General features: G+C 40.0%; 1 protein-coding gene across 2 annotated transcripts in view; it reads right to left on the bottom strand.

Annotated features, from left to right (window-relative positions):
* Nucleotides 1–6: 6 nt before the first annotated feature.
* Nucleotides 7–19475, bottom strand: part of LOC111647727 (anoctamin-1-like) — a 138501-nt gene continuing 119032 nt past the window's right edge. The window contains exons 22-24 of one of the 2 annotated variants that reach the window (XM_087171550.1): nt 3914–4098; nt 2185–2290; nt 7–597 (exon numbers count right to left, since the gene is read on the bottom strand). In XM_087171550.1, coding sequence (XP_087027676.1) covers nt 346–597; nt 2185–2290; nt 3914–4098 — 543 coding nt within the window. In that variant the 3' untranslated portion in view covers nt 7–345. Of the gene's footprint in view, nt 598–2184; nt 2291–3913; nt 4099–10035; nt 10366–19475 lie in introns of those variants that run through there. The other variant, XM_087171551.1, reaches the window with a different exon arrangement.

Raw genomic sequence — 19475 nt, forward strand, 5'->3', positions numbered from 1 at the left:
ACATGACTGAATTTACAACATCATTACAGTTTGAAGTTGAATTGACGGACAAAAGTCAGATGAGGAATTGACACAAACAATTTGATATAAAATTGTTTTGTCACAACTGAAGTCTCAGTTTAAAGTTGATTAGACATGGATTGAGTGGATATAGACAGTGTGTATGGGGACATATTGTTACATGTTTTTGCACACATGGAACCCCACACGCTGTCTCTTTATGTAGCCAGCTGCTCTCTTGGTTGTTGGAATGTTCTGAACGAACAAAAACAGAGTTTAGTGCGGCCTGAGAGGCAGACTGCAAGCAGTTTTGACTGAGCTAAGAATCACTGTGAGTCACTGTCATTAGAGGTTTTTGGTGCTATTGGTGTGCAGTACAGAGCGAGGCTGAGCCATTGTGCTGTTGTTGTTGCTCCTGCTGCAGTTCTCCTTGCCCCCTGCAGAGGCCCTGCTCTCCAGGATATACACCTTGCCTTGCTCTTCTTTCATGAAGAGGTCAACCAATAGAATCTTCTCCTTGTGGATCTGAAGGCTTATGTCCTTAGGGATGTCTGGAATTAGCCAGTCCACAATGTCGCTCATCAGCATCACAACATTCTGGTAGAGATAAATGGAAGACAGTCATGTTTTCTTTTCTTTGTCTTCTTTAATTAATTATAAAACTTAGTCAATGTAGATTCTTTCAACCCTGAAGGAATATATGTGATGTTCTGTGTAAAATGTGAAGTTACATCAAATAACAAAAATTTATGGAAGAAAATGTAGATGCAAATTAAATCAAGAAGACTGGAAAAAACTAAGCCACGTGATAAATATTGCTTTGGTAAATACACAAACTGTCTAGGCTGAATCTGAATATGATACAGACATGAATAAATATAAATATATTTTTTAAACAATTTTAGCAGCAGCATGTGAAGACTGACATTTTAGTGATGTTTTCTGTCAAAAAATAAATCAGAAATGAATTTATAATGACAAGAAGTCCAACATTGGAGTAACCTGCTAATGGCCATTATCCAAGGCAAACACTATGTAGAAAGAAAGAGCTGGCAGGAGCAGCGATGCAGTGACCACCTGACAAATGGCCTGTTCACGGTTCAGCCAAGTACCAAGTACCACGCTGAAGATCTACACACATGCAGCTAAAAGTAAGAGACTTGTGTCTCATCAGAGACTGGAGTAACAGTGTGTACCGTCAGCACTGTCGTGCTGCTGTTGTTAAAGACAGACTGTTATGGCCTGTGCTTGCTGTGAAACACTGTGAAGGGTTTACCGTTGCTTGCTGTTGTGTAAGTTTCTTCATGGCGAGTAGAGTCAACGAGCTGCAGTTTCAGTGGTTCAAAGAACAGTTCATTGGGTGTCTCTGCTTTGTGTACTTCTTAACATCTACTCCTTCATCTCTCACCTCCCTAAGTCTGATCTTGTGGTTGAGCTTGCCAACTTGAGCTTCACTCACATGATGTTTCCCTCTCTCCACACAAACACACATGCACCCATTCACACAGATACTCTATGAATCTGCAATAGTATTCTTACTAGGAAAAAACTAATTTTAGACTAAATAAACACCATCTTCCTGTGTGACACTCACTGAATATGAACCGTTCCTCATTTGTCCTACGAACAAAATGAATGTTCATCTTTCAGTTCATTCACCCAAAAGAGTTGTTCTTTTGCAATGAATCGTTTGCGAACGACACGACTAGCAGAGATAATGTTAACAAGTAGAGAACAAAGTCTGCACAGGTGAATTTGCAAAACCATGGGGAAATGAAGGCACAGAGAAATAGCAACAAATGCACAAGAATTAAAGAGACATTTAAGCCAGTTTCTACATCACTATGGTGAAGTGTTTGTGGCTGACATAAAAGAGAAACCTTTCCCAAAGGTGTAAAGTCTTCACTGCATGCTGATAAACTGAGTAGATACTGAACATTAATCCACAACTGAAATGATGAAACAGACCCCTGAAATGAATGTGGTGTCAGGAGGTGCAGTGCAACATAACTGATCTGAGCCACACACAATCATTATACACATGAAAGTAGGCAGATCAGTCTCTGCACTGACCAGGGCGGAGTTGCTATTATAGATTTAAATGTTCAGTGAGGTCTGCAATAATTCAATACAATTTCTAATAAATCTGTGTGTTTTGCTTCTTTTCTTCATGTTTTACATTACCTGGAAAACAATGACAAAGGCCAGTCGGACAGCCAGCACCGCCCAAAACTCCTTGGAGATCTCATATGGAGTGGTTGACCATGGAGGTTCTCTGTAGTCTTTATACCTTCAGAGACAAAGAGACATGTTTCGAGTTTGCTCTTCAGTTTTGTCATTTAGTGATAATCCAAGAAGTGATGTAAAAACTGGCTGATGTTGTTCTCCCTGTTGACATCAGCCTGTCCCTGAGTCACTGTGTGATTTGTTAGACAATCAACATGTCAGGGTTAGGGTGAACCCTGACAGGTGGGAGGAGAGGCACAGCTAAGGCTGTGTGTTAGCTGATTAGCCATCAGTGTAACATTTTTGTGCTTGTGCGCCCAATTATGTTCAAACTTGATAACTTCTTATCACAAATGCAGAGCAAATGTCATGTTTGTTGGTAGAGTTGCTTGCAACCGCTTAATTCAAAAGATTGTATTTAATGATGTTTTTCCCAACATCAGACTGTAAAGTTTTTACTCACAGTTTTCATATTTAACAGCAAAATAATTTGGAATAATGTGGCTGTGCTCTGGATGATCAAATCAGGACAATTTCAAATTTCGCTTCCTCTGGAAGGTTTTTCTATAATAACATGAAGCTGTGTTTTGTGACAAAAACATTTGAGAACCACTGAGCAGGACTACCTAGCTAGGAATACAGCTAAAAGAGTCTGGAAGTGAGACAGTGTCACTCTGACATCTTGACTCACCTGCTACAGCAACAGGTGAACACATGTTTTCCAGATTTGGAAAACATGTGTTTCCTACATTTTATCATATGTGTTACATGGTACCACATGCTGCAACATGTGGTACCATGTAGAGCACATATGGAAAACATGTTGCCACATGTTGCAACATGTCACAAATACTTGTGTAGATAAATATATGTAATTCTCAAAATTGTATCTTAAAAACAGAATATTTGACATTGGTTTGAAATTTGCCTTGGATGGATGGACAGATATCATATCATACCATGCACCCTGCTGGATGCCTTAGTCACAGCATGGCGCCTTCTCTGTTCATACCACTTACAGATAACTCAGTAAGTCCATGTCTTGCTCTAGTGTCAAAAGCTGTGAGTTTGAGTCCTGGGTGAAGCTGAAATGCGCTTTATTTGCTATACCCCTCTTTTCCCATCCATGACTGCTTGCATAGGTTGCATATGACTTCATGTATGTTTAACATGGGAAAGATGTTTTCTGAATTTGCAGCGTGTTTGTGTATTTGCATGTGTTTTCTTTTATGTGATCATGTGTCCATATGTGGACTTTGCACATGTGAAATTCATGTGGCTTTCATGTGGATCTTAATCCACCTGGACATCTATGGAAGGAGATGAAACTCTCAAGGCACCCATCAAACCTGAGAGAAGTGGACAGGTTTGCTCAGGAAGAGTTCAGTCAAGGTAACGGTTGAGACTTGTACAATTCTCATCAAGAGCTACAAAAGAGCATGCTGCAGAACTTTGGTCCACATATTTAGTCCCATCTTCAGTTATGGCGTTATGTAAAATAACATATTAAACTGAACACCAAAAGAAAATAATTTGTTCTATTATATATGAAAATATGATATTCTTTTGTAAGAGGATTTGTACCATTTGATATTTAAATTGTTTAGCATAGAGACATAGCCAAACTTCAATTTCCACATGGTTTTATAATGAAACTGACAACTGTGAACTGAGATTGATTTCCCACCTGCAAATCTCAACGGTGTAGCCAAGGTGCAGTGGATCCATGGTTTCTTTGCCATCCTGGAAATGGCTGACATTAAAATAGGACAGTGTATGATTGACAAATCCATGCATGGAGCCATCTGGGCTGTACATGTACTGGTAGACCATCCGGGGTATGAAGTCTGAAGTGAAGGAGATGACGAATGCCTAGGAATTGTGGTTGGGGAGGTTGTAGAGTAGAGGATCAGAGATGAGGGACAGAAATGGGAGTTAGACTGAGTGTGAATAAAACATTCATATACTATGTGTAAACAAGACAGAATGGAATAGAACAATAGAGTGTCATGTTGAAATGAACAATCCACGGTATGACGGTACTTGACTTGACACTTGCATTTGTTTTATCATTCATACGAGAGGCTTGTCTGGTTCTACTGTCTGGGAGTTCCATGAAGTCAAACTCTCTAAACATTGTTTATACCTTCATTCAAAGTCTTTAAGGTCACAGTCATTAGAGTCACATGGATACAGGTGTGAATTGATGTGAAACAAACTGAAAATGACACTGTGACACTTGAAACAAGCTAGTTCATGCAATGTGTGGTTCCACTCATTAAGATGAGCTGACAAACACAATTAACCCTTACACTGTGTCTACATTACTCACTTCTTCACTTTTTCTGGAATACAGTGATAGACCTAAAATGTTCGGTGGCTGCAGCATTATTACATTATTATTAGCAGAGCGTAGTAGCAATAGCAACAATAGCTCAGAAATCGAATCCGCTAATAAGCGACTCCACACGTTAGCCCAAAAAGAGGATTATATCCACTGTGGCCTGTCTGGCCAAACGGGAATTGGACCGAAATCGGGCGAAAAGTAGAGTTTGGACCTCCAAAACAACACCGATGTGGCTTTCCTCCTGTAGGAGAGGTAAGATAACATTAAAGCAAATCATGTGAAATAATTGTGTGTGAATTTGATATTGTGGTTTTCGCCGTCTTGTTACCCAAGTTTAGCCAGGTTAGCTTTCTTGTTAAAGCGGACGAAATGCAAAGTAACGTAGCAATATACTGTCATGAGTGGATAACGTCAGCTAATTCATCCGGACCCCCGGGGCTGATACGGATGGCTTGTTGTTTGAAAATTACTTGGTCAGCTAATGTTACGAAGCAATCAACGCCAGATCAATGCAGCGTAGCTAGGCTACAGCTAGATGGCTAACCTTTGCATGCTAGTTATTGGTAGAAACTCACTATCCGAGTGAGTATTTTAGTTGGCAAATTTTTTTCCGTTGTCCTACTGACAATCAGAAAAACAAACGGGATCGAAAATGTGACATCCTTGGTGGAGCCAGCTAGCTGTAACTTAGCCATCCTGCATGGATCCGGCATTGGTTTCTTCGTAACGTTAGATGATAAAGTAATTTGCAAATGGAAAACTAGTTAGTATCATGAAGCGAATGGTCAAAAGAAAATCTAGGAACGTTACAGAAAGTACCGTTATTCTAAATATGATTGCAATTTATTTTCCAGCATTCTAAATATTATTGTATTTTGTTTCCAGCTACCATAAAACAAAAAACCACAGCACTGGCAAGTCAGGGAAATACTACATCTACGTCAAGTAAGCGTCCAGGTCTTTTTAGTCATCCAACATCAACAACTGAAGGAGAATCTGACGGTTAGTTTGTTTTTCATTTTTAACTAGAAGATGACTCAATGTCAATGACAACATTACCAATATGTATGTACAACAGTATATAAAATGATAAAACATTATCACATGACTATGCTTTCTCTGCTTATGATATTCCATTCTACAGCTGGGATATGTGTATAGACCTGCTGCACACTAAACAGGGTTATTTGGTGATACTGAAATGTTATCTCAACAGGAATAATTTTCAAATGGCTGGAGTTGTATAATGACTAGACATTATCGCCACAATGAACCCCTGTCTGTGATTCTACATTGTGTTATTGTCTCTTCTGTATTGTGTGATATGTACTCATAATTGTTTTGTGTGTAGCATCAAATCCATGGAAATTTTGGAGGACTCTTGTAATGGATGAGCAAAAGGCAAACAGCTTTATGAACACTGTGTAAGTTGAACACATCTCCTCACCACATGTTGTCATATAGCATGTTTATTTTACAACATGGAAGGGATTTTTTTTTTTTTTGTATGTTGTAGAGGTATTTGGACAACAAACCGGCTTCTGACCAGTTAGATGTTGACTTTGTCCCACCTATCTGTGTGCGGTATGTATTGGCAAAACTTGGCCTCTAAATGCTCACAAATTGGAAATATCAATACAGTTCTCTGTTGTTGAAGTTTCATTTGTATTTTGCTATGCATATATGCATTTTCCTACATAATTTCTCATGCAGTGCTGCTTGTGGATCACAGAAGGTCATGGACATTGCTCCATGGACATAATCAATGTAGTAACAGTGGACAAGAGACAGACCAACCGAAACAGAGTGAGCATGAACACAATCGTAACCTGATGTTGCCATGGCGCCGCATGAGTGGCAGCCTGCCACAGTTTAAGCAAGTGCAACTATGGGTGTTTATACTTTTACAGTCGTGTTTTGCCTCTCGCTATTTTTTGAACTTTTTGATGCAACGTCGGGAGACTCACTCTACCACGGACCCATTGTTTACACTCGGGACCAGCTGTTAGCTGTATCCCACACACCCCTTCACTATGCTGGGCGGCCAGAGATCCCTGCGGAGATCCGGAGAAGGAGGAGAGGCTGTAGAGCTGGAGTGAAGCGCAGACAGCGGAAAAAACGTTATAAACCATGTCATCATGGGGAACGTAAGATCACTCCCAAACAAGATGGAAGAGCTTACTGCGCTAACCCGGCTTCAGGAAAACCACGGAGTGCGGTAAGAAGAAGGGAGGAGGGGTTGCTGTGTTCGTTAATGAGAGATGGTGCCACCCTGGACACATCAGTGTCAAGGAACAACTCTGCACTAGAGACTTGGAGCTGCTAGCGGTTAGCATGCGGCCGTACTATCTCCCGAGAGAGTTTTCACATGTCATTGCGGTGACTGTGTACATCCTCCCCTCAGCCGTCGCCGCTGCAGCCACAGACCAGATCCATAGTGTTGTCTCTCAACTCCTAAACCAGCAACCCCATTCCCTCCTCCTCATCTCTGGAGACTTCAACCACACGTTCCTGTCCTCTGCTCTTCCTACCTTCACCCAGTATGTTGATTGTCACACCAGGGACAATAAAACTTTGGACTTGTTGTATGCTAATATCAGGAATGCATACACCTCATCCCCCCTCCCTCCGCTGGGACGCTCAGATCACAACGTCCTTCATTCCAGCAGCTGTCAGACTCCACAACTCCTGCTCTTCCTGACCATGTGCAAACTTGCACTTTTTCATGTACATATCGTGTGTATTGTGTATATTGTATTTATTAGTGTATATTTGGTATATTTTTGTTGTATATTTCCATAGATGTTTATTCTATTGATGTTTATTTTTCTGCTGTGGTAAATGAATTTCCCTGTTGTGGGATTAATAAAGTTAATCTAATCTAATCTAATCTAATCTAATGTAAAAGCACGCCTTCATGTAGACAATGGACAGGTTTCTGGAGGAACTAAATATCAACTACATATTTCAGCACTGATGAGTGAGTATAGATTCAAGAATTTTTTTTTAAATACTGGTACATTGGATTACATGTATTTATCGAATGTAGTTAAAAAAAAAGACTTGAAATGTGTGTGTCTTTTTGTATTTCTTTTTTCCGGACCGAGAGAAAAGGAGGTACAAGGATCAGGGTGTGATCCATTCACTGGACATCTGGCATGCAGCCAAAAATCTGACAAAGAAACTTCATGCGGTAAGAGTGAAAACGAGTTGAGTTGGTTTTTCGATCTTATGTAAATGACATTTTAATGGTAAGTAGAATTTTTTTTTCCTTTTTTGTTCACAGGGTGGGGTGATATCTGGTCAGTCCGCCATACTGGTCTGGATGAGGGACATTGTCAACCATTTTTGGCAGACAATCGAGAGGAGTTCATGGTGAGTGTAATGGGCTTTCACAAGCCAATACAACCACGACAAGTGTAAGTAACTTTTAAGAGGGTTTCTATTAATAAAGTATTCACTTCCTGTATGCTTTTATTTTGGTGCTCTTCGGGCGGAAGTAGCGGTACCCATCTTTGTAAATAAGTTTTCTTCACAGTTCTGAGTATATGGCAGATGGTACGGTCACGAACTACAGCTCTTCTACAAAAGGATACCTTCAGATGTTTAAGCGCCTAGCTGGAGTTGGGAACAAGGTATTGTGTGTAAATAATGTGTTTAGGTGAAGCTATGTGTGCCTCCTTGTTTTATATTTACTGTGGAGAAATGTTTAATGTGTTACCATGCTAACATTAGCCTCTGTATGTGTATTGGGCCTCATGGTGGTGCTGTTGAGCTATAAGAGCCTTTTGAGTCCTTTTTTATGTTTATTGCAAATGTTATGTTATGTGAAATGTTGGACTAATTCTCATATGTAAGGTCATAAGGAATACAGGTTATCATATTTGTATTTTATTTATTTATCTGTCCATCAGCTCTTACAGTGTAAAGGAAGAAAGGAGAAGTACGGAGAAATTTGTGTTCAACAATAACGATGATGGCCGAACATAAATAGAGGCTTCTAACACATCTGTACGCTTCACCATCATTCCGGCTGGGGTTCACTATAACAAGGACATGCAAATACTTTGAAGTGTGGTTCAGCTGTCATCAATTCAATTTGTATTGATTCACTGCATACAGGGCAGGGAGCTCTTGCATTACATTCATTTAGCTGATGCTTTTATCCAAAGCGACTTAAAATAAGGTTCTTGCTATTCTGCTTGCTAAGTGTCTTATGATTCTTTTTTTGCATTGCATACATGAAAGTACCACTGAAGTTAATCCACGTCCACTGATATGTGTTCTACTACTGCAGTTGCTAGCTAAGCTAGCTACTCCTATTGGTGGTGGATGAACATTTACGTCACACACCATTATTATTTCTACTGAAAATGCCATTTTATTTTAGGGTATGTGACGAGGGATGCTTCACCATGTCACAGGAGTGCCATTGGATGTGGCACGATGCGAGTAAGACTACATGATATCTGGTTCTGCAGCACATGAGGCACTCTCACAGATTACTCTCAACAGACGCTGGCTGAATGATGTTGAGAAGTTTATGACCTTTCGGTAAGACTAAATACCGTTATCTTGTCTAATAAAGTGTGTGTCAGTTTTTAGTATTTACAAGAGGTGAATGTGGAAATATGAATGTTATAGCAATATTATCAATATGATGTCCATATATGACCGAGTTGTACAACAGGCATATGTCTTGAAGTAAATTTTTTTTATGAATCTTGAATTTTCTTTCTTTGCATTATAGGACAACATCAGATCTGGAGTCCTTTCAAAACCATATTCTGATGTATGCTGGCAAGTGGTTTGCGCTCTCCCCCTCAGTGTATGAAGCAAAGACCCTCCTCGCTGCACTGGACTATAATCAACACAACCACCGGCCAGTGCATGTCAACCAGAAATGATCATTTCCGAAGTCATACGTGTGAAAACATACTACATATTTTCTGTTTGCCTGAGGAATTATGAGGAGAGTTCAATTAGTTCACTAGAGTATGATTCCACCATTGACTTGGGAATGGCTTGGTAGAATCTCTCTGCATGAATTAAAAACCACACAGTAAAAGGTCACTGTCAAGTAATGTTAAGAGCCACTGTGTTTGATTATGGTTCATGCAACAATATTGAAGAATTGAGGGCTACTAATCATGCCCTGTAATGGCTCCTTTACTCAGTCTCCCATTCTGTGGATTATATGCCACTGTAAATTCATTTAATTGAATTTAATCCGCCTGATTTCTTTTTTCCGCCACTATGACACACATGCTCATGCTTTATAGATATCTGCTGATGTATAGTTATGTAATGCATTTACCTACTGGTTCACTTGTCATTTGTGTAGGTTTTAATTCTTGCTTTTCTTCTCTCTCCCTCTCTTTCGCCACAAAGGACATGACTTCAGCAACATGACAGACAATGGGAGCAAGAAAATTCCTCAGAATATGGTTTAGACAGTTCTTTATTATAAATATCTATTGACAGACTAGTAAAACAGTACAGAAATATATATATATATATACAGACATTGTAAAACTTGTAAAAAATATATGATGTTGAAAAAAATGTGTACTTTAGTTTTATAAAATAAAGCAGCTTGTATAAAAAATAAAAGGTAGCTTTTCTTCGTAGGTGATGAACTCACGCTGGAACGTTGAACACATTTTCACACAAGATGCTTTTTCTTTTCTTTCACAACAAACTTTTTAACTTTGTCCTTGTCCTCCACCCTCTAACATCACTGTCTCTGGTCTCATCTATAGAGCTGCTGCATAGCCTTCAGAACTTCAATCCTGAAAAGAAAACAGTGACAGTGTATAAAATGGCATGCTTTATTGTGATACATTCCCTGTCTGATGTATGCTGACTGACAGTAATAGTAAAATAAACATTGTAAGTGTATTTATAGCACACTGCTGAGGCTCATGCTGAAAGCTAGACAAAACAGCCATTGATAAAGCTGACTAGCAAGCCAATGCCGACGTCTCATATGAATGTATCATGCAAGAATTGATTAGCTCAAAATAAATAAACCCTACGTTATACTGTGCTAGCCAACAAGCTAATAACAATGTTATTGTTTATAAATACAACATCAAATAAATATAACGTTTGTCAAACTGTAAAAACAGTGTAACTTCACTTACCTCACATCTCAACATTATGCCGGTCAATCTCGTACAGTGCTGCTGTTTTGGTAGATGCACACTAACGCCCATGGAGTGCGAGCACATTCGCGAGAGCGAGCAAAAGAATGCTGATTGCACGTCACTTCACTACCACGAGTGTCGCTAAAAACAACCAATTTTGGGATCTTATCTAATGCCCCGTTCAAAGTAGGGCTATCACGATATCAGACTTTCTCTATGTGATTATCAAGGCCAAAAGAGTTCATGATTCAAATTCAAAACCTGTATGCAGTCTTGTGTTAAGTACGTGAAAGCTCTACTTGAGTAAAAGTACAAATATTTTAACAGAAAATGACATTGGTAGAAGTTTAAGTCACCTTTTAGATTATTACTTGAGTAAAAGTCTTAATATCTCGTATAGCTCGTGCTACTTGATCGACCTTCATAGGGGGCAGCATTTCACCTTTTTCGCCCCTGTCCAGTTAATCATGTTTTCCCAGTGTTCCTTATAATTTATTATTTTGTGTGCATCCTTTGTTGACAGCACTGAAGAAAACTATGAGTACATGTAATACAAACAGTATGTTCTTATTTACCTATAAAAATATGAAGGCAAGGGGATACTGCATGAAACATGAATGTCAGACTATAGCAGCATGAGGAAGGGATGATGAAATCATCACAAAGGCAGAATCCGAAAATAAGATTTATTGCCAGGTAGGTTTTTACTTGCAAGATATTTGGTTTTTGGATATTTAGTTTAGATCATACAAGTTCTTCATATTCAAACATGTGAGATCTGTTGTGTGTGTATAATAAATATTCAGGATAGATAGAGTTCTGGGTCAAATAGTGTCTTTGTGTTACTTAACTAAAAAAAGTTATTGACGCATCTAGCTGGACAACAACCGCAGGAGCAGGCTAAAATCTACTACATTGCTAAAACTGTAGACATCATCAATCATACATTTATGCCACTCGAATGTTTGTCAGTACGGTTCGTCATTTGCACTAATAATAGTTTTCGCAACAGACCAACATTGGATGTTACTCACCAGTCTAAAAGAAAAGTTGCAGCTCGGCATCAAACCGCATCTCTTTACCCGGAGCTGTCTCCAGTGGTGGAAAAACACACCAGGATTAACCCTTGTTTTGCTTCTTTGCTGTTGAACGTGTTTTCTCGTCAGAGCGGTCCTTCAGAATCGAGATAAAAGATCTCTTTCTATGTGCTCCAGCCATCTCTCATTTCTGTGATGCTAGTTGGCCGCTTTTTTTTTTGTCGAGAGCTGTCGCATAACTTCAAGCTCTGGAGGAAAATGTTCTTCTGCATGGGATTGAGGGCAGACTAGACGCTACATTGACTCAGACAGCATTTAGTATCATAAAGTGGTATAACAACACAGCCTGGAATGCAGCTAGTTGGTTAGCATGCTAATTTCAGTAGATATCTCTGAAATACAATAGATGGAGGTCTTGGTCATGACATCATCACTGTGGCTCCTTCATATACTATTGATAGTGTTAGTCCATATTTTGACACACATATTACACCTTTAAGTATCAAAAGTAATTTTCTGATATTAAATGTACTTAAGTATTGGAAGTAAAAGTAAAAAAGAAAAAAAAAAGTGAGCAGTTACAATTTTGATTACGAACTTTATTGTGGCTTACTATAGTAAAGCAAAAATATTCAGGGTTCCGACACCTTATTCAAATTCAAATACTTTTCCAGGACTTTCCAGGCACAAGTCCCTCAAATTCAAGGACCAAACACAGAATATTTTGAGAGAGCTGACAAAAAATAGAAAAAAGGATCCTTGATCCGTGGCAATAACTGTTACATCACTGAATTTTTTTTTTTATATAATAAACAACTGAGAGGTTGGCAGTAATGAATGCCAATATTTCAGTTACTTTCGGGAGGCATAAGAGGCACTTCAACCAGTAAGAAGAACCTTTCAATCCAACATATGACAACCTTCCTAGCAAATAAGGCCATGGGTGTTTAATGTTATCTTTGTTCAACGAGTTCAATGAGTTCACCACTGTAGTCGGGGTGGTCATCGTCTGTTATCGGAGTTGTAACATTAGCAGTGGAGCCTGCAGCAGGTGCTTCCATGATGGTATAAGTCATCGTCAATTGTATTGTGACAACACGGGCCTTCTTCCTCTTCTTTAGTTTAGCTGCTTGGCGATTGGCAACAGACAGGTATTACGACACCAACTTGAATTGGCGCATTAACTTGCAATCTAGGAGAACTGATTGGCCAAACATGAAATGCCTTTACGGGGAGCTGGGCATGTCAGATCCATGGAGTTATAAATTTCTAGACAAAACATTTTTTTCGTTTACATTTTTCGTGCATGTACACCATACATATTCTCAGATAGACTTCTTTTGGATAACTGACTACTTTCTTACGTACATTTATGTGACTACCACAGTATTGCAATTTCTGATCGTGCTCCCACCTCGTTAGATATCATTTTCCCCAATCATAGCCCCACTTTCAAGCAATGGAAATTCAGTTCACATTTGTTAGTTGACAACTCCTCTTGTGATCGATTATCTTGTTATTTTTCTTTTTTCTTTTTTGGGGTCAAATAATATCTTATACAACCCATTTAAGAAAAAAAAGAGATCACAACAGTCAGAACTGTTGCAGGAACTTAAGGTGACTGATGATAGCTATGCTAGTTTCCCAGACCCTTTACAAGATACAATTGCAGCCTTAGACACAGATAGAACTTTTAACCACAAATAAAGCTCAATTACAGTTACTCAAATCAAGATGTGTTTTTTAACCCAGAGATAAAGCTGGCAAACTCTTCGCTCAGCATGCCAGAGCCTCAGCAGCGTCCAGGCTTATTCCTACTATTAAACCCTAGAAAGTTTGGTCTTACACACCAAATAGTCATTGACAAAATGTTAGCAAAATTTACTCTGACTTACATTTCTCTGAGTGCTGTCAAGATGGCATAGACAATGTCCTAGATAAAATAGAGTTCCCTAGAATTGACAGCAATCATGAGAAGGAACGAGGACTACTGAAGGACATCACAGGTCAGTGGATGATGCAGTTAACATTGGACTGCGTTACATCCTGCAACACCTCGACTCCCCAGGGACTTACGCAAGGATTCTGTTTGTGGAATTCAGCTTGGAGTTCAACACCATCATCACAGAAGTCCTCTGCTCCAAACTCACCCAGCTCATTGTGACAGTCTCTACCTGTCAGTGGATCACTAACTTCCTGACTGACAGGAGGTAGCAGGTGAGGATAGGGAAAATCACATCCAGCACCCAGACAATCCGTACTGGCGCCCCCCAGGGATGTGTGCTTTCCCCACTGCTCTTCTCTCTCTACACCAACGACTGCAACTCGAGTGACCCGTCTGTTAAACTCTTGAAGTTTGCAGATGACACAACGGTCATCGGCCTCATCCGAGATGGTGACGAGACTCTGCTTACAGACAAGAAGTGGAAAGGCTGGTCCTCTGTTGTGGTCAGAACAACCTGGAGCTAAACACACTCAAGATTGTGGAGATGACAGTGGACTTCAGGAGGAGCCCCCCATCACCATATACAACAACACTGCTGTGGAAACATTTAGGAAGTTCAACCCCCCTCAGGAGCTGCTGATCCACTTCTACACTGCAATAATCCAGTTTGTTCTCTGCACTTCTATCACCGTCTGGTTTGGTTCAGCAACCAAACAGGACAAGAACAGACTACAAAAGACAATCAAGACTGCAGAGAGGATCATTGGTGCTAAACTGCCTTCCATCTTGGACTTATACACCTCCAGAGTGAGGAAACAGACAGGAAACATCACCACTGATCCATCTCACCCTGGGCACAACCTGCTCCAACTTCTCCCGTCCGGGTGGCACTACAGAACACTGTACGCCCACACAACCAGACACAAGAACAGTTTCTTTCCATAAGCCATCACTTAAAAAACAATCACACAGGAACAATAACAACTGACATCAACAATGCACACTGTAATATAGCACACATTGTATATATACACTCATCCCCTGCCCTCATATTTATCTAGTATTTCTTATTTATTATATTGATTTTTGCACTACTTTCATCATTGCTTTGAACTTTCTGACCCATCCAACATTCTTGTTTCCATCCAACACTCTTGTCTTGTTGTACTGTATATATATATTGTTGGGAGTCATCGCTCTTCTCCTCAACAGCAGCGACCTGCTTCGGATTAACTCAGAGTGAACCAAGTTCTCTTCAGAATCAGCAGCTACGACACAAGGCTAGCTGATTTTCCAAGCAACAGGAGTCATAGCAGAGTTAGCGTGGAACATCTGAGGAGAACAAAGGAGATAACAGCAAAGCAACACAGCCAGACAGGACTTTATTCCACCAGGAAACCGCCCAACTCCCTGGACTTTACAATAACACTGGAAAGGACCTCTTTGCTTGTTCCAAGGACTGGGTAACGTTAACTGACTGGGCCTAAGTTTTCCCAGCACAGCACAGCATAGCTAAGCAGCAGAAGTCTTAACTTTGTTAATGTACTTGTTGATTGATGTCTTGTTGTTGTGATGTTTGCTTAGGTTGTGGTCAGTCATACAGTTAACCGGGTACTCTTATGTTCACACACATAGTATTACGTCTCAGTTCTAGAACCTAAATGAAGCTAACCTCCTCCCTCTAACCTGGTACCTTTTAGATTACATGAGCTAGGCTAACAAAGAAACTCACACCTTCCCTACCACACACACACCAGGTGGTCTCAGCGGCCATTTTGAGTAGTTTCTTTGTTTACCGCAGGCCTATTCAATTGGCGGCCCGCGGGCCACATGCGGCCCAGATGCAATACCCGAGTGGCCCAGTTCGTGGTTCAGAAAAGAAAAAAAAAAAAAAAAAACAGAGAAAAAAACACATTTTTCGAGAATAACTCGAAGTCCCTACAGTACTTCCGACAGTGATGCAACACTCCACGTAACCCACAATGCAGCGCGTTGTTTTGTTTCAAAATTTACTTTAACAAAGTTACTGATATAAACCATGTTAGCATCTTAAGAAGTATGTCTCTCTCAACCCTTAAACGAAGAATTGACGATGAAAACCGTTGTTTTAACCCTGCCTGCAAGTACTGTTTTATTTTACCGCAAACTCCAAACGCCAAACCTATGTGTTTACTCTGCCATGCCTGCGTTGCGGTACTTAAAGAGTACACTGTCTGGAGACACCACCTGGAGAAACACCCAGATCTCACTTTAAAAGTGCAAAGTTTAATTGCATCTTACAACCGGAGCAGTACTGCTATGGCGCGGACATGTACAGCACAAGAAAGAGCCACAGCAGCCTCCCTTCGTGTTTCGTGGATTTTGGCAAAGAAGAAAAGGCCATTCACAGACTCTGAAACCATTAAAGACTGCATGCTTGCCGTCGTGGATGAAGTGATAAATGACAACACAATTAAAACAAGTGTAACATCTGCTATTAAAAATGTGCCCGTCAGACACTTCAAACATTCGCAGGGTTGAAATTCTTGCTACACATGTGTTTGAAACGCTGTTGAAAGAACTGAAGAAAGCTGATGTCATGTCTATAGCAGTAGATGAGTCCACAGACAGAGGTGATACTGCACAACTGCATATATGTCCGTTTTTTTAATGGTAAAATCTTCCGAGAGGAATTGCTCGGCTTACTGCCGTTAGACGGGCAAACAACTGGCGAAGTCGTCTTTGAGAAAATCTCAGCATTTTTTAAAGACAATGGTCTGGATATGGAACGTGTGTGCATGCTTGTGACGGAAGGGGCCCCATCTATGACAGGGAAAGTAAGTGGCTTGGTAGCACGTTGGGCCGCTGTTGCACCCCAGATTCCATACACTGCATTGTGCATCAGACGGTACTGTGCGCAAAACTCAGCGTTGAGCTTAAAATGACAATGGACAACGTGATGGCTACAATCAATTTTATTCGCTCCACATCAAGCCTCCAACATTGCTTATTCCGCAAGTTGCTGTCAGAAATGTCTGCTGAGCACCACGACCTGCTTTTGCACAATGACGTCAGGTGGCTATCCAAAGGCAAAGCACTGGAGAGTTTCTGTGATCTCAGAGAGGAGATTTCAACAAAAAAAGCGGAGACATCCCTGGCGAAAGTCACGGATGTGATGACAGATTTCATTGCGGGGTTGAAAGAGAACTTTACGCATAGATTGGGTGGATTTGCTTTGCCCATGGAGGTGATGGGCTTTTCCAGAGACCCCTTCATTGCTGCAACAGAAGGGGACCTCTCTGCCAGAGCAAAGGAAGTGGTCCCTTCCACTGACGAGGGGAAATTTATTCTTGAACTTGTTGACATGCATTCATCCCTAACCATGGCACAGGAGCTTTGCACTAATGGGCCTGCAAAGTTTTGGAGTGATGTCAACGTGCACCAGTTTCCTAACGTCGGGAAAGTAGAAATCCATGTTCTGAGTATGTTTGGATCAACATATACTTGTGAATCAAGCTTCTCACACATGAACTCAATAAAAAGCAGCTCTCGTTGCTCCCTCTCTGACAGTGCTCTTCACCAGTGCCTTCAGATTGCAGTGACATCTTATGAGCCAAATGTCACTTCTCCCACTAAGTACTATTAACTGTAGGCCTCAGGCCTCAGTCAGATATGACCAGACTATTACTTTCATTTCATTTCATTTCAAAAAGGAGACAAAAGTTTGTGACAAAAATATTATTTTTATTCGTTTAATATTCGTTTGTGAAAAACAGCATTTCTACTTCTTCAGGTTCTGTTTATTTAGAGAAGTTTATAATGCACTTTTTGATGTTTCTGTGTCAGATATGTTTATTTTATTTCAAAAGAAATAACAATGTTATCACCATTAATGTGCACTTTTTCTTTTAATGAGTTACATAAACCAAAATTGTTTATTCTTATATTTCAGAAGTGAAAAAGTATTGCTTCTACCTCAGTTCACTTACAGTTCTTGAATTGTAATTTATGCACTTTTTGATGTGGCTGCGTTGTACAAAAATTTAAAGGGGAAATGATGAATAAACATCACTTATTTCATTATATTTATTGGTGTTGGTTTGAAATTGATCATTACCTCCTGCTTATTGACCGCTGAAAATGTCCGGCCCAGGTTAAGGTCTCGGTTTTAAAATCTGGCCCAATTGAATTTGTAATTGAATAGCCCTGGTTTACCACCATCATGTGTAGTCTTCTTTGTTCAGGTCATGTGGTCACAGTGACCACTTTGAATCGGCCATCTTGCCTTTGTTTGTGTCCCCACAGACACACACACATACCCTTAAACACACACATACACACACCTGTATATACTAGATTAGACATTGTGTTTTACTCTGCTCCATTGTAAATAAATGCCTTTAAGTAACTACTGGTGTGTTTAATGTTGCACAAGCGTGAATATTGCCAACCTCTACTTTGTAGAATTCCAATCCTTCAACTTTAACTTACTGTTGATATGGTAATTTGTTTATAGTTAGTAAACTCTAATTGTTAATCAGAGTTCCAGATTAATGGTAATAAATTGAAACTGAAACCATATTGTCTATTTTGCCTATTAGTTTAGGCTGGTGCCCTGTAGAATTTAATTAATTTTAAAGTTATTATTCAATATTAATATTTTTAATATTAATATTTTCTTAATTTATGATAGCCGACAACCGAAATCCAACATATTTGCTGTCCAGCTCATGAGGTAGAGCTCAGACCCAACAGTATTCATATGTATATTTATATGTGTACGTACCAAGTAGCATTGTAAAACCGGAGAAAAATTCCTTGTATGTGTCCACATACTTGGCCAATAAAGCAGATTCTGATTCTGAGATTCTGATTCTGAACTGTGCAGGCCAATATCAACAAATGTGATTGAGAGGGCAATTAAAACCTTGCGAAATGGAAAATCACCTGGTCTGGACGGTTTTACCATAGAACTTCTTCAAGAAGTCTGCATCACTCCTGCTCAATGTAGAATACAAAATCCTGTCAAAAACTGTAGTCCTCCACCTCCATCAAATTTTACTGCACATCATTTCATTGGACCAGACTGGTTTCATGTTAGGGAGACAGTCCTTCCGCAACACCAGAAGACCTTTAAACATACTGAACATGCCAGCTCCAGCAATCCAAAGTGATGGTGTCGTTGGATGTGGTGAAGGCCTTCGACGGAGTGGAGTGGAAGTACCTTTTTGATGTAATGGAAAGATTTGGCCTAGGTCCCAGCTTCATCTCTTGGGTTAATTTGTTGTACTCTTTCCCCGTAGCTTCAGTGCAAACAGACAATATAATATCACCATCGTTTCATCTTCACCTTGGCACTAGTGCCCTCTGTCCCCCTAACTATTTGCACTGGCCATCGAGTCACCAGCCATTTGGCTACCCTCTGAGGAGAAATTTGAGGGCATTGGGCATCTGGGAACTGAACATAAATTGTTGGTGTATGCCGATGACTTACTCTTATATGTATCGAACCCTTTCACATCTCTCCTGGTAATTTTAAACATTCTAAAACAATTTCGGCCAGCAATTTGGGTACAAACTTAACTTTGGAAAGAGCAAAAATGTTTGCAGTGAGCAAACCAGCAGCTGAGCTAGCTCCCTTTTAATGGTGGACTAAGTTTTCAAGTACCTGGGTGTTTTTATTACAAAGTCTTTGGCAGATATATTTGACAGAATTTTTTTCTCATTTCTTAAAAACGTGGAAGAGGATTTTAATAGGTGGAGTAACATCCCACTATCTCTGGCAGGCAGGG

Source organism: Seriola lalandi, unplaced genomic scaffold (genome assembly GCF_002814215.2).
Source record: "Seriola lalandi dorsalis isolate HSWRI2012SDOR001 ecotype SW California unplaced genomic scaffold, Sedor1 jcf7180002055008, whole genome shotgun sequence".
NCBI lineage: Eukaryota > Metazoa > Chordata > Actinopteri > Carangiformes > Carangidae > Seriola > Seriola lalandi.